The sequence below is a fragment of the Callospermophilus lateralis genome, chromosome 4, assembly GCF_048772815.1.
Source record: "Callospermophilus lateralis isolate mCalLat2 chromosome 4, mCalLat2.hap1, whole genome shotgun sequence".
NCBI classification, from domain to species: Eukaryota; Metazoa; Chordata; class Mammalia; order Rodentia; family Sciuridae; genus Callospermophilus; species Callospermophilus lateralis.
The window spans coordinates 27229612-27250027 of NC_135308.1; the positions used below are offsets into that span (position 1 = coordinate 27229612).

The window sequence follows — 20416 nt, forward strand, 5'->3', positions numbered from 1 at the left end:
AGAGAGTAGAGGAGAAGAAAAAGGAAAAAAGAAGAAAAGAAATATGTGATGCCTCCAAAAAAAGTGTCTCTGGTCCATCTTCGAGTGCATTCCTTTGATTACTGCTCCTTTTAAAAATGGTTCAGAGAGGTTGACTCACATAATTGGATTTATCTTTTGAGTACCACATTCCCGTTCACATAGCCCTTAAGAGACAAAAATATTTGTTGAAACATGTGAAAAAGATAACCCTACACCACTTCTCTAAAGGTAAAAAAGCAAGTTCCCACTTTCTGAGCAGAGTGGCACTGTGGGGTGATTAAGCAGGATGGGCCTGCTGTCTTTCTATCCTCAGCTCTAGGAGAAGAAAGCACGTTCTTTTTATCCAGACCTGGACACTGAGCATTTGCTCAAGCATGATAAGTAGACGATTTCAATTGTTTTTTGCCTACTCATTATTTAATAGGCTATTATTTCTTGGTCTAATCTTTGGGGTTTTTTTATACTTTTACTTTATAAAAAATTCTATACCCTCAATAAAATATCTTTCCATAACACTGCTCTTTTGTTTCTCACCCTACTTTAACAGAAGAAATCCTTGAATTCATACTTGTCAGCTACTCATCACTTTTCTTTTTTTAATTTCACTATTCTTTCTCTTATTTTGTTTTATATTTCTAAATACCATGTTTAGACAATTTCAGGGGTTAGAAATACAGTGGTCAGGATGTCATTTCATTACTTCAATTAATAATGCATTTAATTATTCATTCATTTAATTTGTAAATGCTTTTCAATTTTTAACCACAATTGAGAATGCTTAAAAATTATAAAAAAGTAAAATTTATTCTTTGTAAGAAAAAATTCAAGGACCTGGGCCTACATACGACAATGGAAAGATGCTTACATATGAGTTAATAGAATTTTACACAGGCTTACCTCCACTGATTTCAAATGATCTGTTATCTGAATGACTTGTAGCAAACTTAATAAGAGTGTTTCCTTCAGGCACTATAGATTAATTCAAATTTCATAATGCTCAGCATAATTCAACTACCAGGTTACCTAAATGAAACATACTTTAAAATTGTATCTTTTGGTTAATGTAAGGCAAAAATTAAACAAATAACAGAAGTCTGATTCACTTGTTCTTTGAGAAAATCTGCCAATTGTAAGTTTTAACATGAAGAAATAAACTAATTATACCCTGAAGTTAGAGTGGCCTACACACAATTTATTCTCAAAGTTAGTGATTTCCTTAGAATTAACATTAAGTTTGTAATTTCCATACGACAAATATTTGCTTTAAGATAAAATGTATATTTTGACAGTTTCCAAAAATTACAGTATCATTTTAATCATCAGATTTCTGAAAAGCATATATAGAAATTCTTCCTTTTCTGTGCTTTTACTTTCCATAGTCTTAGTTACTTATAGTCACCTGTGGTCCAAAAATATGGATGGAAAATTCTAGAATTTTTTTTTTTTATAGCACTCTTCTAAGTCATGTGATGATCTTTTGTCGTCCTACTCTGTCCTTCCTGGGATATAAATTGACCTTTTGTTCATACTATAGGTCCTAACCATGCCATGGCAGTTAAGAGAGAGAGAGAGAGAGAGAGAGAGAGAGAGAGAGAGAAGGAGAGATTTTCACATAACTTCTATAGTATATTGTTATAATTGTCCTATGATTAGTTATTACTGCTAAACTTTTATTGTGCCTGACATAAACTAAATATCATAGGTATTCATGCATAAGAAAACCATAATTTATATAGCGTTTAGTATTATCTGAAGTTTCAGGCTTCCACTGGGAATCTTGAAACCCCTTGGATAAGGCAAGGTATTAAGAAATTCGTGTTCATGTTGATATCCTTTAGCACATAATTCTTTCTGACCTTGTTGGCATAATAAAAACTTAATAAACACTGGAAATAATAAAAAGTATCATTTAACTACTGTTTAGCTAGTTAATAATTTTCTTACTATAAAAAATGATCTTTAAAATATAACTGACATTTTGTCTGGAAATATTATTAATTATTATAGAGATTTCTAAAATAAATCTAATAGAAATCTAATTTCTAATAGAAATCCAAGGAATTTTCACATTGCCTTTCATAGCAATGTGTAACTAAAAACTAATATAATTACTTGTAAGCCTATAAAAATATTTTTATTGATAACTATTTTTAAATTGCCATTATTTCTAGTGTGGCCAGAAAAATTAGATCCCCAAAAGAACCTGGAAAATATATTTTTCATCTCATTCCTCTCACCTTGATATTTTGAAGCAAAACAAGAAATCACTTTTCTTTCTGAATTGCCTTAGCCTTTTTTGTTTTTTGGTGAGATTGTAAAGTACTAAAGAAAGCATAAAACAATAGAAATCAGGCAATAAAATTGAACAAATTGGGAAAAGTTATTATTTCCTAAATAAATGACACCCAAAGTCTTTATTCCTTCACCTTTACTGACTTGCTCACGTTCTTGTACTAAATGTCCACACACTGAATTTTCACTGAATTTTGAAGTATTTGGTCCCCTTCAAACAAAATAAAAATCTTAAGAAGATGACCTCTATTGCATTTGAAAGGAATGCACACACATAAGAAAGAGGAATCAACAAAACAAAACAAAAAGAACACTGCAGAAACTAATAATAAGTACACAAAGTACACAAGTGTATTTATTACATTTTGCAAGCACTTTGTTCTACATTTCAAAAACGCCACCATCAAGCTGTTGGCACATTTATGTACAAAACAGATTAATTGTAATGCCTGCTACAAAGCACTCTGTGAAAATACAAACTCTAATACCAGAAATAAAAGCCAAAAGTGTCAACATCGTTACATAAATTTAAAAGACAGTTTTAAAAATCATCACAAACTGTAAAGACACAGAACTGAAACACTATAATATAGAATTTAAAGAAGCCCATTAATACTTTAGCTGAATATCTTTAATACTGCATATATCAGAAAAATGTTGAACCAGTAAGATAATCTAAGTGTAAAAAAAAAGCAAAACGAACCCCAAATTAATTAATTCTACAGAATGCTTAATCATGCCACAGATAACCCTAGTAATACCCCCCTACCTACTACAAGAACTTGTAAAATTACTGATGATGCATGACTAGTAGTTGTACAAAGATTGTTTCACTCAATAAATTTTATTAGAAATGCACTTACACTGAGAAAGGATTTCACAATGGTCAAATCAGTGCACAATACTACCTAGTTTTATACACTGACAAAAATGTCTTGTCAGGCTACATCATTTTAAAAGACACTTTACAGCATTCTTGTAGCATTAGAAATAATCAAAAGAAGAGAGTCAAAGTTAAAACAAACACCAAATTTGGTCCAGTAATACTGATTGCTTTTTTCTTTAAAATTCCTTTGATACAGGTACTTCTTATAAATGAATATGAATGAACATTCGGTTAAAATGACTTACTTGAAATAAAAACACAAATGTATCACTACACTTCCAAACAATACATTCTATAGTGGCCTCTGACCACACTTGAGAAAACACTACAGGTAAGCCAACATAGATTGGAAGGCTGCAAGCAAAGCTATTATATTAATGGAAGCCTTTTCAAATATATCATACACATTTGAGGAATAGTTTACAGAGGTGCAATCCATTAAAACTGTTAAAGTAGGTATAACAAGTTTTGAGGGGTTAGTGTGCTTATTTTTAATAGACCACCTTCATAAAGGTAATTAATTTTCCACATTAGCATATTAAAAGTTCCAATCCAGCCACTGCATAAATCACAAAGAGATCATTCTCCAATAGTCCACAGTAGTTATTTCCATTAAAATTGTCTCTACACTAAACTTTAAAAGGTAAGCCTGGTGTCACAATCTTAAAAAGGCAACTAGCCATGCATTAGCATCACTGTTTCTACATGCTCACAACATAAATAGGAGTAATCAGAGAGAAATACCTTTGAAATACATCAAGAAAAATTACAATGTTAACAAAGATAAGAAGCACTTTTTTTTTAACCTACTCTTATAAATTTAGAAATTGCACCTTAGATTGTTGAAAATGTTAACCAGGGCCTATAATAACGTGGCCACTGATCTCCAGACAAGATTTCCATATGTCAAGAAGATTCATCATGATGTCATCTTTGCCTCTTGTTCATAATGTACAGTGGTCCCTTTGAAGGTTACCTGTAGTTAAACTAGTTACCGAAATCAAAACTAAAAAGTATAAAAAGCTATCTTCTTCTCAAAACATAAGAAATAATGCAAAAAGTGTTATGTATAACACAAGGGAAGTGGTTAAAAATCAAACAAATCTTTGCATTGACAATGTTAGTATCTTTGATCATACAGAACTATCAAATGAGTTGGAGAAATTTCAAAAGAAGACTGGATAGGAGCTTGTAGAAGAGATCCAATTCTACCAATTTAACAAATCACGAATTTCAGTGCTAAACAACAAAGAATTGCGTTCAGGTGATTCGTAAGTCACCCTACATATTACTGATGAGAAGCACTATCATTTTGTTTTTCAAAGGTTGGATGGTTGGATGGCCCTTAATTCAACACCAATGCATTCAAATGGTAGAAAGAACAGAAAAATTTATGTGTACGCATTGAGCCGCTCTTTGGAGCGAGTGGAATGGATGTCATGAAGCTCCTGCTCCTCCTTCGACTTGATGTCCTCATACTTCTGCATCCGGCAGGCATCTTTCACATAGGCCCAGTTGGCAGACAGAACCATAAGGTAGTGAACCTAAACAAGGATAAAATTAATTTATACTGTTCTGTTCACTTTCTTCATGCTATCAGGAAGGAAATATTCAAATTATACAGTAAATGTCACATACAACATGGAACCAAAATTTATATGGTAATAGAACAATATAAAATATATTCCTATTCCTCTCTTCACTAACCATACTGTATTCCTAACATCTATTCTTTCAGTAGCTCATCTTTTTCAGTTTTGAAGTAATTCAAGACTCATTTTCATCATTATGTGTTTCCTGTCCAATCTGCCCTCATTGATTCAAATCGTAAGACTCTAAATACATTTCATGTTTATGTACCTATGTTTCATAATCCATAAACAAATATTCTCACATACATTTTATATTCAAGTGACTTAAATTAATAGGAGTTTATATTACCTTACTGACTAGGTAATATAAATTGGGATCATAAACCCCCCAAATAAACTGTTGATTTAATTATCAAGTTAATTTTATATGCAATGAATTTTACAGTTTCTTTCAGTTGACATTACAAACTACAAGACAGAAGGTATTATTTCATATGGATTTTTTAAATGCATATACATTCACTATAACCAGAAAAGTATCATGGTCAAAAACTCCTGGTCTATCTTGAGTAATAAAGTTACAAAAGTGACAAAGCTCCTGGTCTGACCTGAATTGACTCAGCAGTGAGACCACTTATTTTTCTTTCTTTGATTCCCTCCTGGTTCTCAGGAGAGAAAAAGCAGTTTTCCAAATGACAGATTTTGAAGGATGAATAGGGAAGAGAAGCTAGGTTGTCAGTAATCTCTTTTCTCTGAATTTAAAAGGGTGGGTAGAGTTTTAATCCAGTATTTAGGATAAAGAACATTAAATATTTTAAGAATTAGTCAAGAGTAAATCGAAAAACAGGAGGCTAACTGGTTCTACAAAAGAACAGAGGTACATAAAGGATCTAAAGTAGATTTTAAATTGTGACTATTATGGTATATTCAGATAATCAATAGATATTCAAATTTTTTGACACAAAGATATAGGAAAATGATCATATCACTGTGAGTTGTTTTCAAAATGTTCTATTTTCTCAAAATTTCACATTTTGCTTAATGGAAATCTTAAGCCACTTGAAAGCAGGCATTGTGAGCTATTCATGTTCATTTATAAAGTTAGTGAGAGTTCATCTCTCTCCATATATATACATATATGTGGATCAAATAAGATACTCAAATTTATGTGTCAGTTGTTAAAATCCCAAGTGTTATAAACAGTGCTTAATAGGCAGTATTTACTAAAAATGTTTGCAAGATAAATGGATATATTTTAGATGTTTCTATTATCATCTGGGAAATCATGGTCCCTAAATTATTATTAAATATATGTGAGTGAAATACTGAAAAGATATTTAGGGTCTTTCTACCAATAAGTCCTAGTTGGTCTTACAGAGCTTTCTTCTGGTTTAATAGGGAACACAAGCTACCACCCTTGCTGCTGTCCTTCACTAGGTGAACACTGATCATCCAATGTCATGCTAAGGTGACTCATTTTGTTAACAGGTAAGAATTTCTAAGGTCTCTACAAAATAATGGAGAACACTTACTAGTTACACTGTCTTACAACCCTTGATGCTTTAAATATTTTGATAGAGTAAAACTCATCTAATTTTCTCCTCAACACTATGGAGATAACAATAGTGGCTAGATGGTGAGCAATGAATGAGACCATCTGAGGTCTACGACTGTAGAAGATGTTCATATACATAAAGCAGTTAAGTGCCTCCAATGGATAAAGTTTTTCAAGAATATTAGCAGTAGTAGAACTACTGGTTGTACACACACATGTCACTAAAATTTATCCACTATATGGGAATGTGTGCCTAAATACAAATTTACATCTGTTTCCTCTAATCTCATAGCCAGGCCACATGGGACCTCATGGGACCATAGTGTTTGGTACATGAATGTCTGGAATATGTTGATGCTTCTCTAGACCATATTTTGGCATTGAGTTTCAGTTAAGAATATAAAATCCTTGCTTATTTTTTCTACTTTAATTCCTCCAATTAGTTAGCTGACATGATCATATTAAACATTTCACATGTAAAATAGAATTCCTGTGTTGAGGTTTATAGTCACTATATCTAAAATGCTGAGCAGTGTTTAAATTAGAAAAAACATCTGAAAACTCAGCAGTATCATAGTAAGTTCTGCTATATATTTTTTTAAATCTTTTACAATAAAAATATCTGATTTTAATTCAAAAGTGTTTGTAACTGGTATGGTATGGCTCATTAGCACACTAGTATTGTCTCATCATTTCTGCTTTAATCTTTGACAACAAATGAAGACATTTTTTAAGTATTCCTTTCCCTAATGCATTTAAAGATTATTGACAACCTTTAGGAGTTCCATATTATTTACACTACACTATACAAAAATAAAATAAAGGCTAAAGTTTTTATTGTAGAGGTCTTTCACCTCTTTTGTTAGATTGATTCCCAAGTATTTTATTTTTTTCTGAGGCTATTGTGAATGGGGTGTTTTTTCTCTTGCAGTGGATCCATTGTTTATATATAGAAATGCATTTGATTTATGGGTATTGATTTTATGTCCTGCTACTTTGCTGAATTAATTTATTAGTTCAAGAAGTTTTCTGGTGGAATTTTTTGGATCTTCTAAATATATCATGTCATCAACAAATAGTGAAGTTTGAGTTCTTCTTTTCCTATACACATCCTTTTAATTTCTTTCATCTGATTGTTCTTGCTAGAGTTTCAAGGACTATGTTGAATAGAAGCAGTGAAAGAGGACATCCCTGTCTTGTTCCATTTTTTAGAGGGAATGCTTACAATTTTTCTCCATTTAGAATGATGTTGGCCTTGGGCATAGCATACATAGCTTTAAAATGTTAAGGTACGATCCTACTATCCCTAGTTTTTCTAGTGTTTTGAACATAAGGAGGTGCTGTAAGTTGTCAAATGCTTTCTCAGCAGGACTGAAATTCTTGGCTGCAAAACGATTACTGATGCTCAAGAGTTCTTAATCATTGTTGATATTTGGCATTCCACTGAGCCCACTGGAATTCATGGTAAGTTATAAAGGAAGAGATAGAATCTGGCACATAGTAGGTCCTCAAATTCAGTAAAAGCCTGATAGGTTGAAAGAGGAACTTAAGAACTTGTTGCTAATATTTCTGATGAAAACTACATCTAGAAGAGCCCATGACTTAAAACTCCTAAGGTTTATCTTAAGATAAATAATTTCATCCTTTTTCTATATGTGACTCAAGAAAGGTTTTAAAATTCTTAATTAAGAGGAAAAAAGATAATGTTTTGAACAACCAATAAAAATTAAAAAAAATTTAAAAAGAGGAAAAAAAGAGTACTATAGATAAGGAATTGGTTATATAACTCAAAATAAATTTTATATATATATATATATATATATATATATATATATGCTGTAAAAATAATTTTATGTCAATAGTAATGAAAATTTAGAATCCTAATGAATTATTTTGTTAATGTAATCAACATTGGTTTTTATCCTTATAATTTTTATCAGATAGTATTTTTATTACAAAGAAAATATTTATTTTGTTTAAGCCTTGTTTTTCACTTGTTTATTTGTTCATTGTTCCCCCTACCTCTTTTTTGAGTGACAAAGTAATTGTACTTAATATGGACTGCAGATAGGAGATAAATTATCATTTCTACAAGCAGAGAGCTTAGTAATTTAAATTGCAAAGTCAAGCATTAAGCTTTGAGGTCTTACCATAGCGATAACTGCTGCCCCAGCTCCAGCAAGTGCCACAATAAACAAGTGAAAGGTCATGTTCAGCTGCAACAAAACCCACAAAGCATGTCAGAATTACACATAGAAGAGAAATCAGGACTGTGACTGTCTTAGGAACAACATAGTACATCATAGCAAAAATGATTTTTTTTTGTACATCATGGGCCAGGGCACAAAGACAATATTATAATATCTTTTGTCCTACAAGTTATATGAATCTTTGCAACTGTGTCATTTCAATAAAATTTCATTATAAAGGTGAAATGGTGATTGATAATGATAGTTTTCTGTAATATTTAACAATATAAAGCTATGCTATCTCTTTGTAAATTTTTAGTGTTTATTAAAATGAGTTTCTAGAACATCTGAAAAGTTGATTATGATTTTTACTGACATATGTACTGCATTTCATTCATCTTTATTCTTACTCTCCCTGAATAAAACCAGGGCAAGGAAAATTATCACTGAGGAAAAAAAAAGGAAATTCAATATAGATCTAATTACATTCTTTGAATACCAAAATGAATTTTAAAATTCTGACAAATTTAAACTGTTAAAACACTCACCTCAGTAGATTCACACATCCTTAAGAAATTCTCAGAGACAGTGCAAATTTTCTTTTCTTCTCCAATTGTCACAATCCCTATAACAGGTTGAAAATCACAGGTTAGCATTATAAATGTCTTTAAGATCCCAGACAGAAAACCTGTGGTTGATCAAATCTCAGCAAATTCCATTTTAGGTTATGTTAGGTTATAATGAAAAATTCTTCCTGTGTTGGGCTTTCATTATGGATAAAAATTGTGTATAGAATATAAGATGCAATATTCTCTCACCTTCAAGCAATTTAAACATTTTCAATTTGAAGTCAATGGAATCCAGCTACCACAATTACCAGATTCAATTATAGCTAGTTCATTGGTTTCACCCATTAATGTGATGGTGCAGGCATCACAATTATTTTGGTAACTATGCCCTAGACTGTGCTGAAGTCATGATCTAAATCTGTTCAGCTGCTACAATGCTTCTGTTAGTCTCTAAAGGCATATTGCCCAAAGGGGTACTGTTTTTTCTCTAATACTGAAAAGAATGCTATTACAAATAGGAAATAAAAGTTGCCATTTCACTCAACATTGACCATTACTGAGTTGGCTCATGAAACAACTACATCAGAATCACCTGGGAACTGTTAAACCTATGTGTTTCCAGACAGCAGTTTAGAACTGTTAGGTGAATATCTATTAATGTTAGTTCTGTGGTATTGTGTTTTTAAAATAAGCACATGGCGACTAACTGTGGTGGCTCTAGAACTCACTTTAGAAGACGAAAGTAGTCAGTTCACCTATGATGAATCTTTTATTTTGCTTTGAGAACTATTGAAATGTTAAACGCAGAAATACTCAAAAGAAAAAAAACCCCATGAATTCTGCGAATTCTAATACCTAATCTTTTAGCATGTGCTACTTTTTATTTAGTGTTAGTATGTGTAGCCATTTATACATTCATCGTTTTTAGGTGTATCAACTCTCTTGTCTCTCTTTCAGAACTGCTGTCATTGAGCTCTGCTTTACCAATACTTTATGGTATCTATTTCAGTGTAAAGAAATAAAAAGATTCTGCTTGCAGCAGAGCTCCATCTGTGCAGTCTTTCCTTTATACCAAGATAGGTCTAAAATGAAAAATATATATGTGGATATATAGAACTCCCCTATGAATTTGCATAATGAACCACCATGATTGAGAAAGTTTCCTGGTCATCATTCACACAAAGTAGATATGCCATGCATACATTGCCTTCATTTCTCCATTGACATTTATAGCAGAATGCTTAGAAAATGTTGCCTAAGCTCACTAAGCATTTCCTTTCTTTCCTTCCCATTTACATCCTTTCGAGTCAGATTTTGCTCCATCTTTTCATAGAAATTTTTCTAGAGTTCACTCACAATCCTCAAGGATTATTTTCATCTCTTATTTTCTTGCAATTATCAGTATTGAAGACAAATCGCCCCTCTTCCTCCATGCTCTATTCATTTGGTTTCTAAAGATCTAGGCTTCTATTTTTCTTTCTAATTTCACTGGCTCCTTCTTCTCAGTATCCTGTTTGATTCCTTGTGTTCTCTATGATTTCTTAGGTTGAAACATTTAATCATTATCCATTTCTTTTTTTTTTTTTATCTCATCTAGCCTCAGATATTGAAATTTTAGTGACTCCTAAATATTTTTAGCTAGCCCATGTCTCTCCCCAGAAATCAGGATTCCTATATCTATTTTCTTACTTGACAATTCTATTTGGATTTCTAATAAACATCTAAAAATTGATATTTTCAGACTTGAACTTCTCCTTTGCCTGTCCCATTCATTGCCAATGAAACTTGCTCATAGCCTTTTCGATTGTTCCGAGAGTAAATCAATCTTCCCAACTGCTTGGTCAAAAAATAAATTCCTTTTTGAATTTTCTCTCAAACTGAACATGAGATTGATATTAGGATATTTTGCCATCCCTGTCTTCCAAATTCATCCAGAATCAGACCACTGCACCCCAGCCTCCTTGGTTATTCTTCTGATCTAAGCCACCAATATATTGCAACTGGATTCCTACAATAGTTTGCTAAATGGCATCCCAGTTTCTGCCCTTGCTACAGCAGCCAGAATGATCCCTCTGTAAATCAGGTCATGTCCTCTCCTTCCAATGACTCTCTTCTTCCATCAAAGTAAAAGTCTCAACTTAAAGTGTTCGGCAACACACTCATAATTTTATGTTCCATGAACTCTTGACACATACTCTCCCCTGTTCTCTGTTTAGCCACACTGGACTCCCCATTGTTTCCTGAAGATGCCAGGCACAGTATTAGCATTGCCTTGCAAACGTTTTACTGAATCATCTCGAGAAGAATATTTCCATGGCTAAGTCCTCCCATGCTTTAAATGACTACTTAGTGAAGCACTCCTCCATGATGCTTTGAAATATTTCTACCCAACTTTCCCACTCAGAACTCCTGATTCCATATGCATTTGTGTTTGTGTGAGATTTTTGTGATATGTATACCATATACTACATATATATATATATATATTCCAAATTGATTGTAATTTATGAAACACCTTAGCATAATATGAAGCCATACAAAGGATCACGTGTAATTGAGCTATGGTGCAAATCTGAAAATCTAATTATTTTGATTCTTGTGTATTTATCTATAAATGACCAAGATGTTCTAACTAAAAATTAAGTAAATTAAATCAAATTCATACAAACTTTATATATATATATATATATATATATATATATATATATATATATAAAATAAGTATATATATGTATACTTATTAGCTTCAGAGAAGTTTTTTTGCTAAAATGAACAGACTGACATTTCTAGTTTTTAAAAAGCCATTAGGAGAAAGGGCAGGGAACAGAGTAAAGCAAGAACTCACTATAGAAAGGATTAGAAGAAATGACAGTGAGAATCTGGTGGCATGGATTGTACTCACATTTTTTTTTTCTGCTATGTTTTTCAAGCTGGCTAAAGAGAAGCAATGTGTTTCCAGTACTGAAAGAATTAGGTGTGCCTGCAATATGATAATCTTCAGAGAGTCATGCATTATGTGTCTATGAAGTTTACTATAGTACTACTTTTATTACTAAAGCAATAAAACCTTTTGGTGGTTACTGGATAGTTAAAGCACCATCTCTCAGGGTATAATATAAAATTCTTATCAAGGTAGTTCTGAGAGTTGGTAACACTGAATAGAAACAGCATTCTGAAAGGGGTCAGAGAATGACAGGAAATTGACTCTTAACTATCAAACAGATGCTTTCGTTTTAAATAATTTGCCATTTGCTATACTTTTGAAAACGGATAGATCTCCTAGAATATTGTTTTGTAGCTTCTAGAGACTACCTATGTTCCTTAGCTTGTGGTCCTTTTATTGCTTCCTCAAAGGCAACAACATTGAATTTTTCCATGTCTATCTTCCATAGCTCATCTCCCTTTAACTGATTCTTCTAACTCTTCCATTTTTAAGGATGCTTGGATAATTCAAACTAATTACCTTATTTCTCAGTTGACTATCAACCTCAATTTCATCTGTTAACTCTAAGGCTCCTAACATAGGAATATTTACACAAAGGAATAGCCTGAACAAGAAGAATACAACCAAGATTTTACCAAATAAATTTCTGAATTATGTACCAGAAGTGACTCTAATTAACAAGGACACATAGGTAAACACATAAAAATGTTCCTATTAGAACCATATGTATCAAGCTTCCACAAGACATAAAATATCCTTTTGAATAGAGTGGACTGAGGTCAAAAGTGCTGATTATTTATGACCTCAACTTGTTCTCTGTTATACCTGGGACAAACCATGTAATATTTCTAAGTCATGGCTGCATGTCTGCCGTTCTTTACTTTTTTGTCTTGGAGATTTTTTCTTTCAAAAGTGAGCTTGCTGATTTCATAATAGGTCCTCATAAAAGACTGTTGACTTTAAGTTGATGTTACAGTTAGATAAAAGCTTTTGACCTTGGGGTAAATCTTTGGTGTCCAGAGAGTAAACAGTGGTAGGCAGGAAATAGCCCCCTCCAAGATGTTCATATCCTATTCCTGATGTGGTGCATCAGCTTACAGCGTGAAGGGGAATTAAGACTGTAGAGTTGTCAAGGAGAAGTGATGTCACTAGCTTTGATAGAAGAGGAACTGGATCATGATAATTTAAATATATAAGATCACGAAAACTGTAAATAATAAATTTGGAAAACAAAAATGACAAATTGACTTTGGCTTTAGAAGCTGTATTTGTTTCTTATTGCTGCTGTAACAGGTAAGCATAAATTTAGAGACTTAAGGCAACACAAATTCTCTTACAGTCCTGGAAGACAATAAGTCTAAAATGAAGGACTCATCAGAGCTGCATTCCTTCCAGAAGCTCTAGAAGAAAAAGCAATTTACCTTATTTTTTTCCCTAGTTTCCATAGGTCATTCAATTTTATTGGCTTTTGGTTCCTTTTATCCATTTTTAAAGCCAAAGCACTGCATTTTTCTGGTCTCTCCCCCACCCTCAGTGGTCCATTTCTGTCTGACTCTCTCTTCTCTTCTGACTCTCTTCCACTTTCAAGGACTCTTGTGATTACTTTAGGCCCTTCTGGCTAACCCAGGATAATACCCTCCTTAGGTTAAGGGCAGCTGACTAGCAACATTAATTCCATCTGAAATTTTAATCACCTTTTGGAAATGCAGCCTCATGTATTCATAGGTTTCAGGAAACAGGATGTGTACATCTTGGGTCTTTGAGGAGCCATTATTCTGCCTACTGAGTATAATCATGGTTTACTTAACATTTACATTGAAAACAATTCCTTTTCTAAAAATTGCCTAGAACAGAACTGGACCAAGATTCAGGACACTCACCTTTCCATCCTAGCATTTCATGCTAGGTAACTATATCCCTGAAAAATTATTTCACCTCTTAGAACTTCATTTCTTTTAGACCAGACAACTGTTTTGGTGTTTAATAAGACCATTTGTAAAATTCTCTAAGTCATGTTCTGTGCTTTACGTTATTTGAAATCGTGTGTGTGTGTGTGTGTGTGTGTGTGCATGTATGTGTGTGTGCATGTATGTGTGTGTGTGTGTATGAGAAAAAGAGAGAAGTATGTCTCAATATACTAAGTAATATTAGGTTACTTTGTATATCATAAGCATTTCAATACAGTGAACATTAACAGAAGTGGTTAGAAAACAAAAAACAAACTAGTGGAAAAATATTAAAAAGATGGTCTACTTATCCTTTCCAGAGGATTATTTTCCCTCTCCTTTAGAAATAAAAATTGAGGAAATTTCAAAAAGTATTTTGCTAGAGTTTCCCAATATTTTCATTCTAAAATATGGTTTGATTAGACAAAAAAGCTGATCACCTACCTCACATATTTTCATGTACTACACCATGAGAATTGAAATGTTTCCAATCAGAAGCATACTAACCTATCATGTATTCTTTAAAATACAGATGTTCACATGAAAGGCAACCCAGCTTTCTCATTCCAGTGGTGACACTTTCATAAGAGAAACTGTGGCTCTAAGAGTAAGATTAACAGTAAAATAACTTCACTATGCTTCACTATGCCTCAGCTGAATCTGGGTTTCAAAGAACAAATAATTTCAGTATATCTACATCTCCAAAAATATTTTGGAATATATCAGTGCTTAAAAAAAAAAAAAAGTTGCTTGTTTATCTAAAATTCAAGTACTTTATCTGTCAGGACAGCCTGGGAGGCTAATCCCATGTTTTCCAGTTTTAACTGTAGGGATCACCAGAACAAAAGAACAATGAAGGAGAGAGAATGAAGCCAGAGTTAGTATTTTAAAGTAGCTGGACCACAGTGACCTCCTGTGGCAGTCACTGAGGTTTCCTTTTCCCAGGTGTATAAGGCTCTGGATTAAAAAAAAAAAAAAAAAAAAAAAAAAAATCTCCCAGTGGAAGGAAGCACTATCCATGCTCCCTCCTACCAAGAACTTCATGGGCAGGGCACATTATTCTGCTTTTTATTTGAATCCAACCAGGGGAGCCTGAGATCTTCATCTGACACGATGGTGTGGGGGCCACTGCTTTGGAACACAGCTGGCTAGAGAACAGCTGTGGTCTTCTCATGGTCTGTCTATAGTGTACCCATAGAAGCACAAGGCCTTCAGATACTTCCTAGTGAGATGTCTCTGCTATTTTGAAGTATGGGGAAATTTCATTAGAGAAAAACATTTAGAGTGTTCCCAGATGTTAAAAGATTGGCTTTTGATACCCATTCAGTAAAAAAGCAAATCCAGTTGCAAATGTGGGTCTGCATATCTTTTATAATTTTTTTTTAGCTCCCATACTTTTTAAAAAATCATGGAACAGGGGCAGGGGTAGTGGCTCAGAGGTAGTGTGCTCCCCTAGCATGAGTGAGGCACTGGGTTTGATCCTCAGCACCCACATAAAGATAAAAAAATAAAGGCATAAAAAATGATGGAATCTCAAATAAGTTAACTGAGATTAGACTTCTAACTTTTCACACTTCTAGTTCATGTATTTTTTTCCCCCAATATGAGAGGCAGCTGACTTAGGAGTCAGGACAAACTCTGAAGATGAGCTGCCTGAATTTGAATCCTCATTCTGTCAGCTACCAACTGTTTAACCATCCATAAGTCATTTCCCTCACTGTGCCTCAGCTTTGTCATCTATGAAATAAGAGAACATTATTTCCCACCATGTGGATTTGTGAGACTGAAACAACACATAAGATGTGCTTGAAATAGAGTCTATGTGTGATAAGCCCAAGTATACATGAGTACTGATTAGTGTTCTATATAGGATTTAGCCCCAGAAAAAACTAACCAAGAAGGACAACTGATAATTCAGCATTCCTTGACTTCTTTATCTTTAAATTCAAAGTGCCACCCTCCCACTGTAGAAGGCAACAAACACTTCACAATTTGTGCAGTTTATCATGGAAGAATGAAAGTAGAATGCAGACATCAGGTTAAGATTGGAAAAGAACATAGAAATCAGGAAAAGGAAACCATAATTTTAATCTGTTCATACCAGGACTCGCAATCTGACAGCCTATCCAAATATATATGCATGATATATTTTGTGAGACCAATGTTCATTAGCCCTTGAATTCATACTTATTTAAATCTAAAAAGGAACATCTTAAAACTGAGTTGTTTGATAAATATGTCTTTGGTAGAAGGAATGATGGTTCCACCATGATTTAGAATATTGTCAAAAGGCAGTTCTTTAAGTAAAACCATATGATGGAATGTTTTATAGTCAGAGATCCTGTTTCTACCTACCAAACTGACGGAGGTCCAAGCAGAGATTTGCTCCTTCCACCAATGTGGTGTTTCGGCAGATGGTCCACAGATTGAAGTACATATAAACTGGCAGTGAGGTGAATGCTGTGACTCCCAGCCAAGCCAACATGAAAAGGTATGTCAACATGATAAACTGCAATAGAGAAAAAAAAAATAGAGAGAAAATACATAGTCTACCAGAAAAGAAGAATTTTGTTTTCTGTCCACCAAGCTCATCACATAAGGCTTTTAGTGTTACACTACATAGATGACTATCACAGCACTCCTAGGGGGCGCAGCACCGGAATTTGAGCAATGGTGAATAAAATGAGTTATATGAGTAATCCTGCTGGAATATCTTACCTTGGCAGAGGTTCTGATGTGCAAAGCAAAGAATCATCCACCCGCATTTCAATGCCTGTTTAAATTATGGAGTTATTTTAAAAATCTCTCTACAATTATTTTTTAAGTCTAGAAAATTTCAGCAGGTCTACTTAGAGGAGATTTTACAAAATGGGGAATTTGCTGTAAAAAAATTCAAGTGAATTAAAATGTTATTGATAAATTCATATATTATAAATATTTAAGCTACATCATCATTCTAAAATTACCACTAAAAATATGGCAATTCTCAAATCATATTAGTGTAAAATAACATTAGCATATACTACACCTCTTCCTGTGTAATGATTTTTGTGAACTTTAAATTTTATTTATACATATTAATTTTACTTTTGCTATTTAAAACTACTAAAATATTATTTTACCTTTGAAAATAAAGTTTTTAAATTTATCAGAAATACTTTAAAGCTTATAATGCTTATTAAAAGGAGCTGCTGTATCCTAGATAGAATTGAATGAGAGACACAATTTTTTATTATTATTTGTAAATCTAATAAAAGCATAGATTTACACAATATTTTATTGCAAGCATGATACAGATGTTAGATAAAAAGATATATAGATGCATTTATTAGTGAATGATGGTAGGTGATAGATGATAGAGTGGATTAGTGGATGAATGATAAATGATAATATCTATAATGTAATTCTTGGGCATCAAAAGCTATTTCAACAAGAATTTCTTCTGAATTTCAGAAACATACTTCTATAGAAAATTCAAAAAAAGCATAGTGTATTTGGAATTAAGTTGAGCACCTCAGGTAACTGTATTTTTAAATGGCAATGAAATATATAATAAATACTTTCAGTGAAACTAAATCTCTTATCCAACTCTATTAATTCCTTTGGTGGTCAGTTATTGCTATACTTTACCCCTTTACCCTATGATTTAGGTAAAATATCAAGTGAGTCAAATATATTAAATAACTCACATTATATATACTAAAGATAGCACCTTTGAAAAATAGTAAAATTGGTGTCGGTGTCATGATTGACCTTATTCATCTATATTAAAGTCTTATTGTGATTAACCTAGTCAATTATAGGGATTAGTGATAGTAGGAAATTAATGTAACAAATAGGAAGAGAGGCGAAATGTAAAGCTAATGAGACTTGAAATCAAATCCTTCTGTAAGTTACCAAATGTCACAGTACTTCAGAAACTCAGAATGTAATTAAACACATGCTTTCTAATAATTTGGTTTTATGTCATCTAAAATCTGACTTCCAGTTATTCACTACCATAAAGTGGTGATGGTTGCAGGGAGAGTTTGATGAGCCAATATCTGTCCCCAAAATGTTCTTAAGCTGTGATTTGGCAGTTGTGTTCAAATCTTGTACATCTGAGATGAAACAAAGCCTGGTCTAAAAATACTGGTACATAAAACTTGAACATGAAGTTATTTAAATCAGTGAGTGAATGACAGCAAATGTCCTTGAAAGTGATTTGTTCTTTAAATAGAATTATCAACATTTATATCAACATTTATATCACTAGAATTAATTAATCTTCCTCAATGAATACTAATCAAAGGTTAATATACATAAAGATTACGGCAAGATTTGGGACATGTACATTAATAACACATTGTTGTTATTTTACTGATCAAAAGAACAGAAATATTCCATGTAGAATTGTAGACACATCAGGTCTCAAAACACACTTGACTGAGTGTGGTAAAAACTGTGCCAGTGTCTACTAGAGAAACAGAGCAATATATCTTTCACCTTTAATATTAATAAACTGTATGCTATGTCATAAGTCATCTTCCATTTAATTCCAATATGGGAGAGATAAAATTTACTTCTTATTTGCTTAATACATTGTGAATTATGTTAGGGACACTGTGTACCTAATGTAAATGTCACATTTATTTCATGATAAAAGGGATCTTACAGCATATTCATTAAAGACACAGGTTTTCTTGCTGCCTGAGTCTAGGCTTTATGCCTCTGATTTTGCTTTTGTGAAATGGAAAGAGCTCTAAATTAATTTCACAGTTCCAGTAAAGCTTAAATGAGTTAATGATGGAATACATTTAGCATAGAACCTGGTACATAAGTAGTTGTGACAAAGTAGTAGCTGTTTTTATTACTCATAGTATTATTCTGATTATTACTACTATACTCTGTCTGAATAAGACCATAAAGAATAAGGGAATTCGATCTCATTTTGTGTTGGGAGGAATTAAATGAATGAGAAGCTCTTGGGTCTGGCATAGTTATTTAAAGTGAGCTTTCTCTCAAGACAAAAGGCTCCAGAATTTCTTGGGAACAGTCCCAAATGTGAAGAGGCTCTGTTAGTAGAAAAAGAGAAAGAAAAAGCTTCTTTATAAACATTTTTATTTTTTGCATGTATAGATCTCAAGGCTAAAGAAAGAAAAAGCTTCTTTATAAACATTTTCATTTTTGCATGTATAGATCTCAAGGCTAAAGCATAGTCTTAAGAACAATGAGTAGGGAGGGTATAGCATCCAGAAAGAGGTTGCTTTGGATAAGTAAAAGCATCTCTGAGGTCCAGGGAAGAATAATTAGCATGCTTGGGGCCATATCCTCTCTATCTTGTTTTTCTTTCTGTCTGCCCTGAGGGATTTTTCAATAGCTTCTTCAGAAAGTGTTGTTCACTGTGGAACCCTGATTTAGGATTCAATAGGTTTAGATTCAAATGGGATTGAAACACTTTGAGCTGCTGCTGCTGCTACTTTACAAGGCGATTTAAGTATGATTTCCTAAACCGTAGAGCTGACTCATATTTCCATTCTTCTTCCAGATTTAATGTTGTAGCAAATTAATAAAGAAGGATGCTACAGATAAAACATTGTGGTGAGAAAATATTTTCATTGCTATTAATGAGGAAGCTGTTTTAAGAAAAATACATGTCTTCAGAATTTTTACTGTAAACCAGTTTATTTCAGAGTAGTAGTTCATATCCATGAAATACTTAAGGAAGCTAAAAATGTAGTCCTACCTATTTTATAAAAATGTTTGATTTTAGTATCTGATATTTAACCAAACTGAAAATTGTTCAAATTAATCATGCATCATTCCAGTTAGAAAAATTTTATAGGTAATCAATAAAATAGTCCATAATTAGAAATTTATTCTAGCTTTTCATTGCTATCGTGATAGTTATATATTTCTTTGTTTTGTATTATATTAATTAATCAACTGATTTTTGATAGTAAAATTGCAATAAATGTTAATGATGAGTGTCAATTATCTGAATATTAATAACTTCATAAGCTAATTTTATATTTATTAGAAAAACCTCTGAGGATGTAAAAACTTCTGATTTTGAAAACCTTTTTGTTTGCAATAAAATGCTTTCTGAAATTCAACTCCCCACTGGGGAACACAGTGGGAATAAAATAACTGGAAGAAACTATAAAAGTATCATTAATAAAAATTCTAAAGAAGATATCCGATGAGCTGGTCATTCTTTTATGACTTGGACATAACATTTAACCCCTAAGAGGCACTTTTCTCATCTGTGAACTGGAAATTGGAAAACCTCTCACACAGAGCTTCCATGAAAACAAAAAAGAAGATCCTGGATTAAGTCACTTGGCAATAACCTTGGTCCACAATACACTCAGAGAGGAAGTTGTTTGATTTAGCACTAATTAATTGTTTTGTACTTTTAAAGGTTAGGTACAGATAGAAAG

The 20416-nt window shown here is 32.7% G+C and overlaps 1 protein-coding gene across 2 annotated transcripts in view; it reads right to left on the bottom strand.

The window, feature by feature from the left end:
• Nucleotides 1-4042: 4042 nt before the first annotated feature.
• Gpm6a (glycoprotein M6A) overlaps nucleotides 4043-20416 on the bottom strand; it is a 311940-nt gene continuing 295566 nt past the window's right edge. For both annotated transcript variants that reach the window (XM_076852375.1, XM_076852374.1), the window contains 4 exons: nucleotides 16350-16503; nucleotides 9084-9160; nucleotides 8497-8562; nucleotides 4043-4743 (listed from right to left, as the gene is read on the bottom strand). In XM_076852375.1, coding sequence (XP_076708490.1) covers nucleotides 4591-4743; nucleotides 8497-8562; nucleotides 9084-9160; nucleotides 16350-16503 — 450 coding nt within the window. In that variant the 3' untranslated portion in view covers nucleotides 4043-4590. The remainder of the gene's footprint in view (nucleotides 4744-8496; nucleotides 8563-9083; nucleotides 9161-16349; nucleotides 16504-20416) is intronic.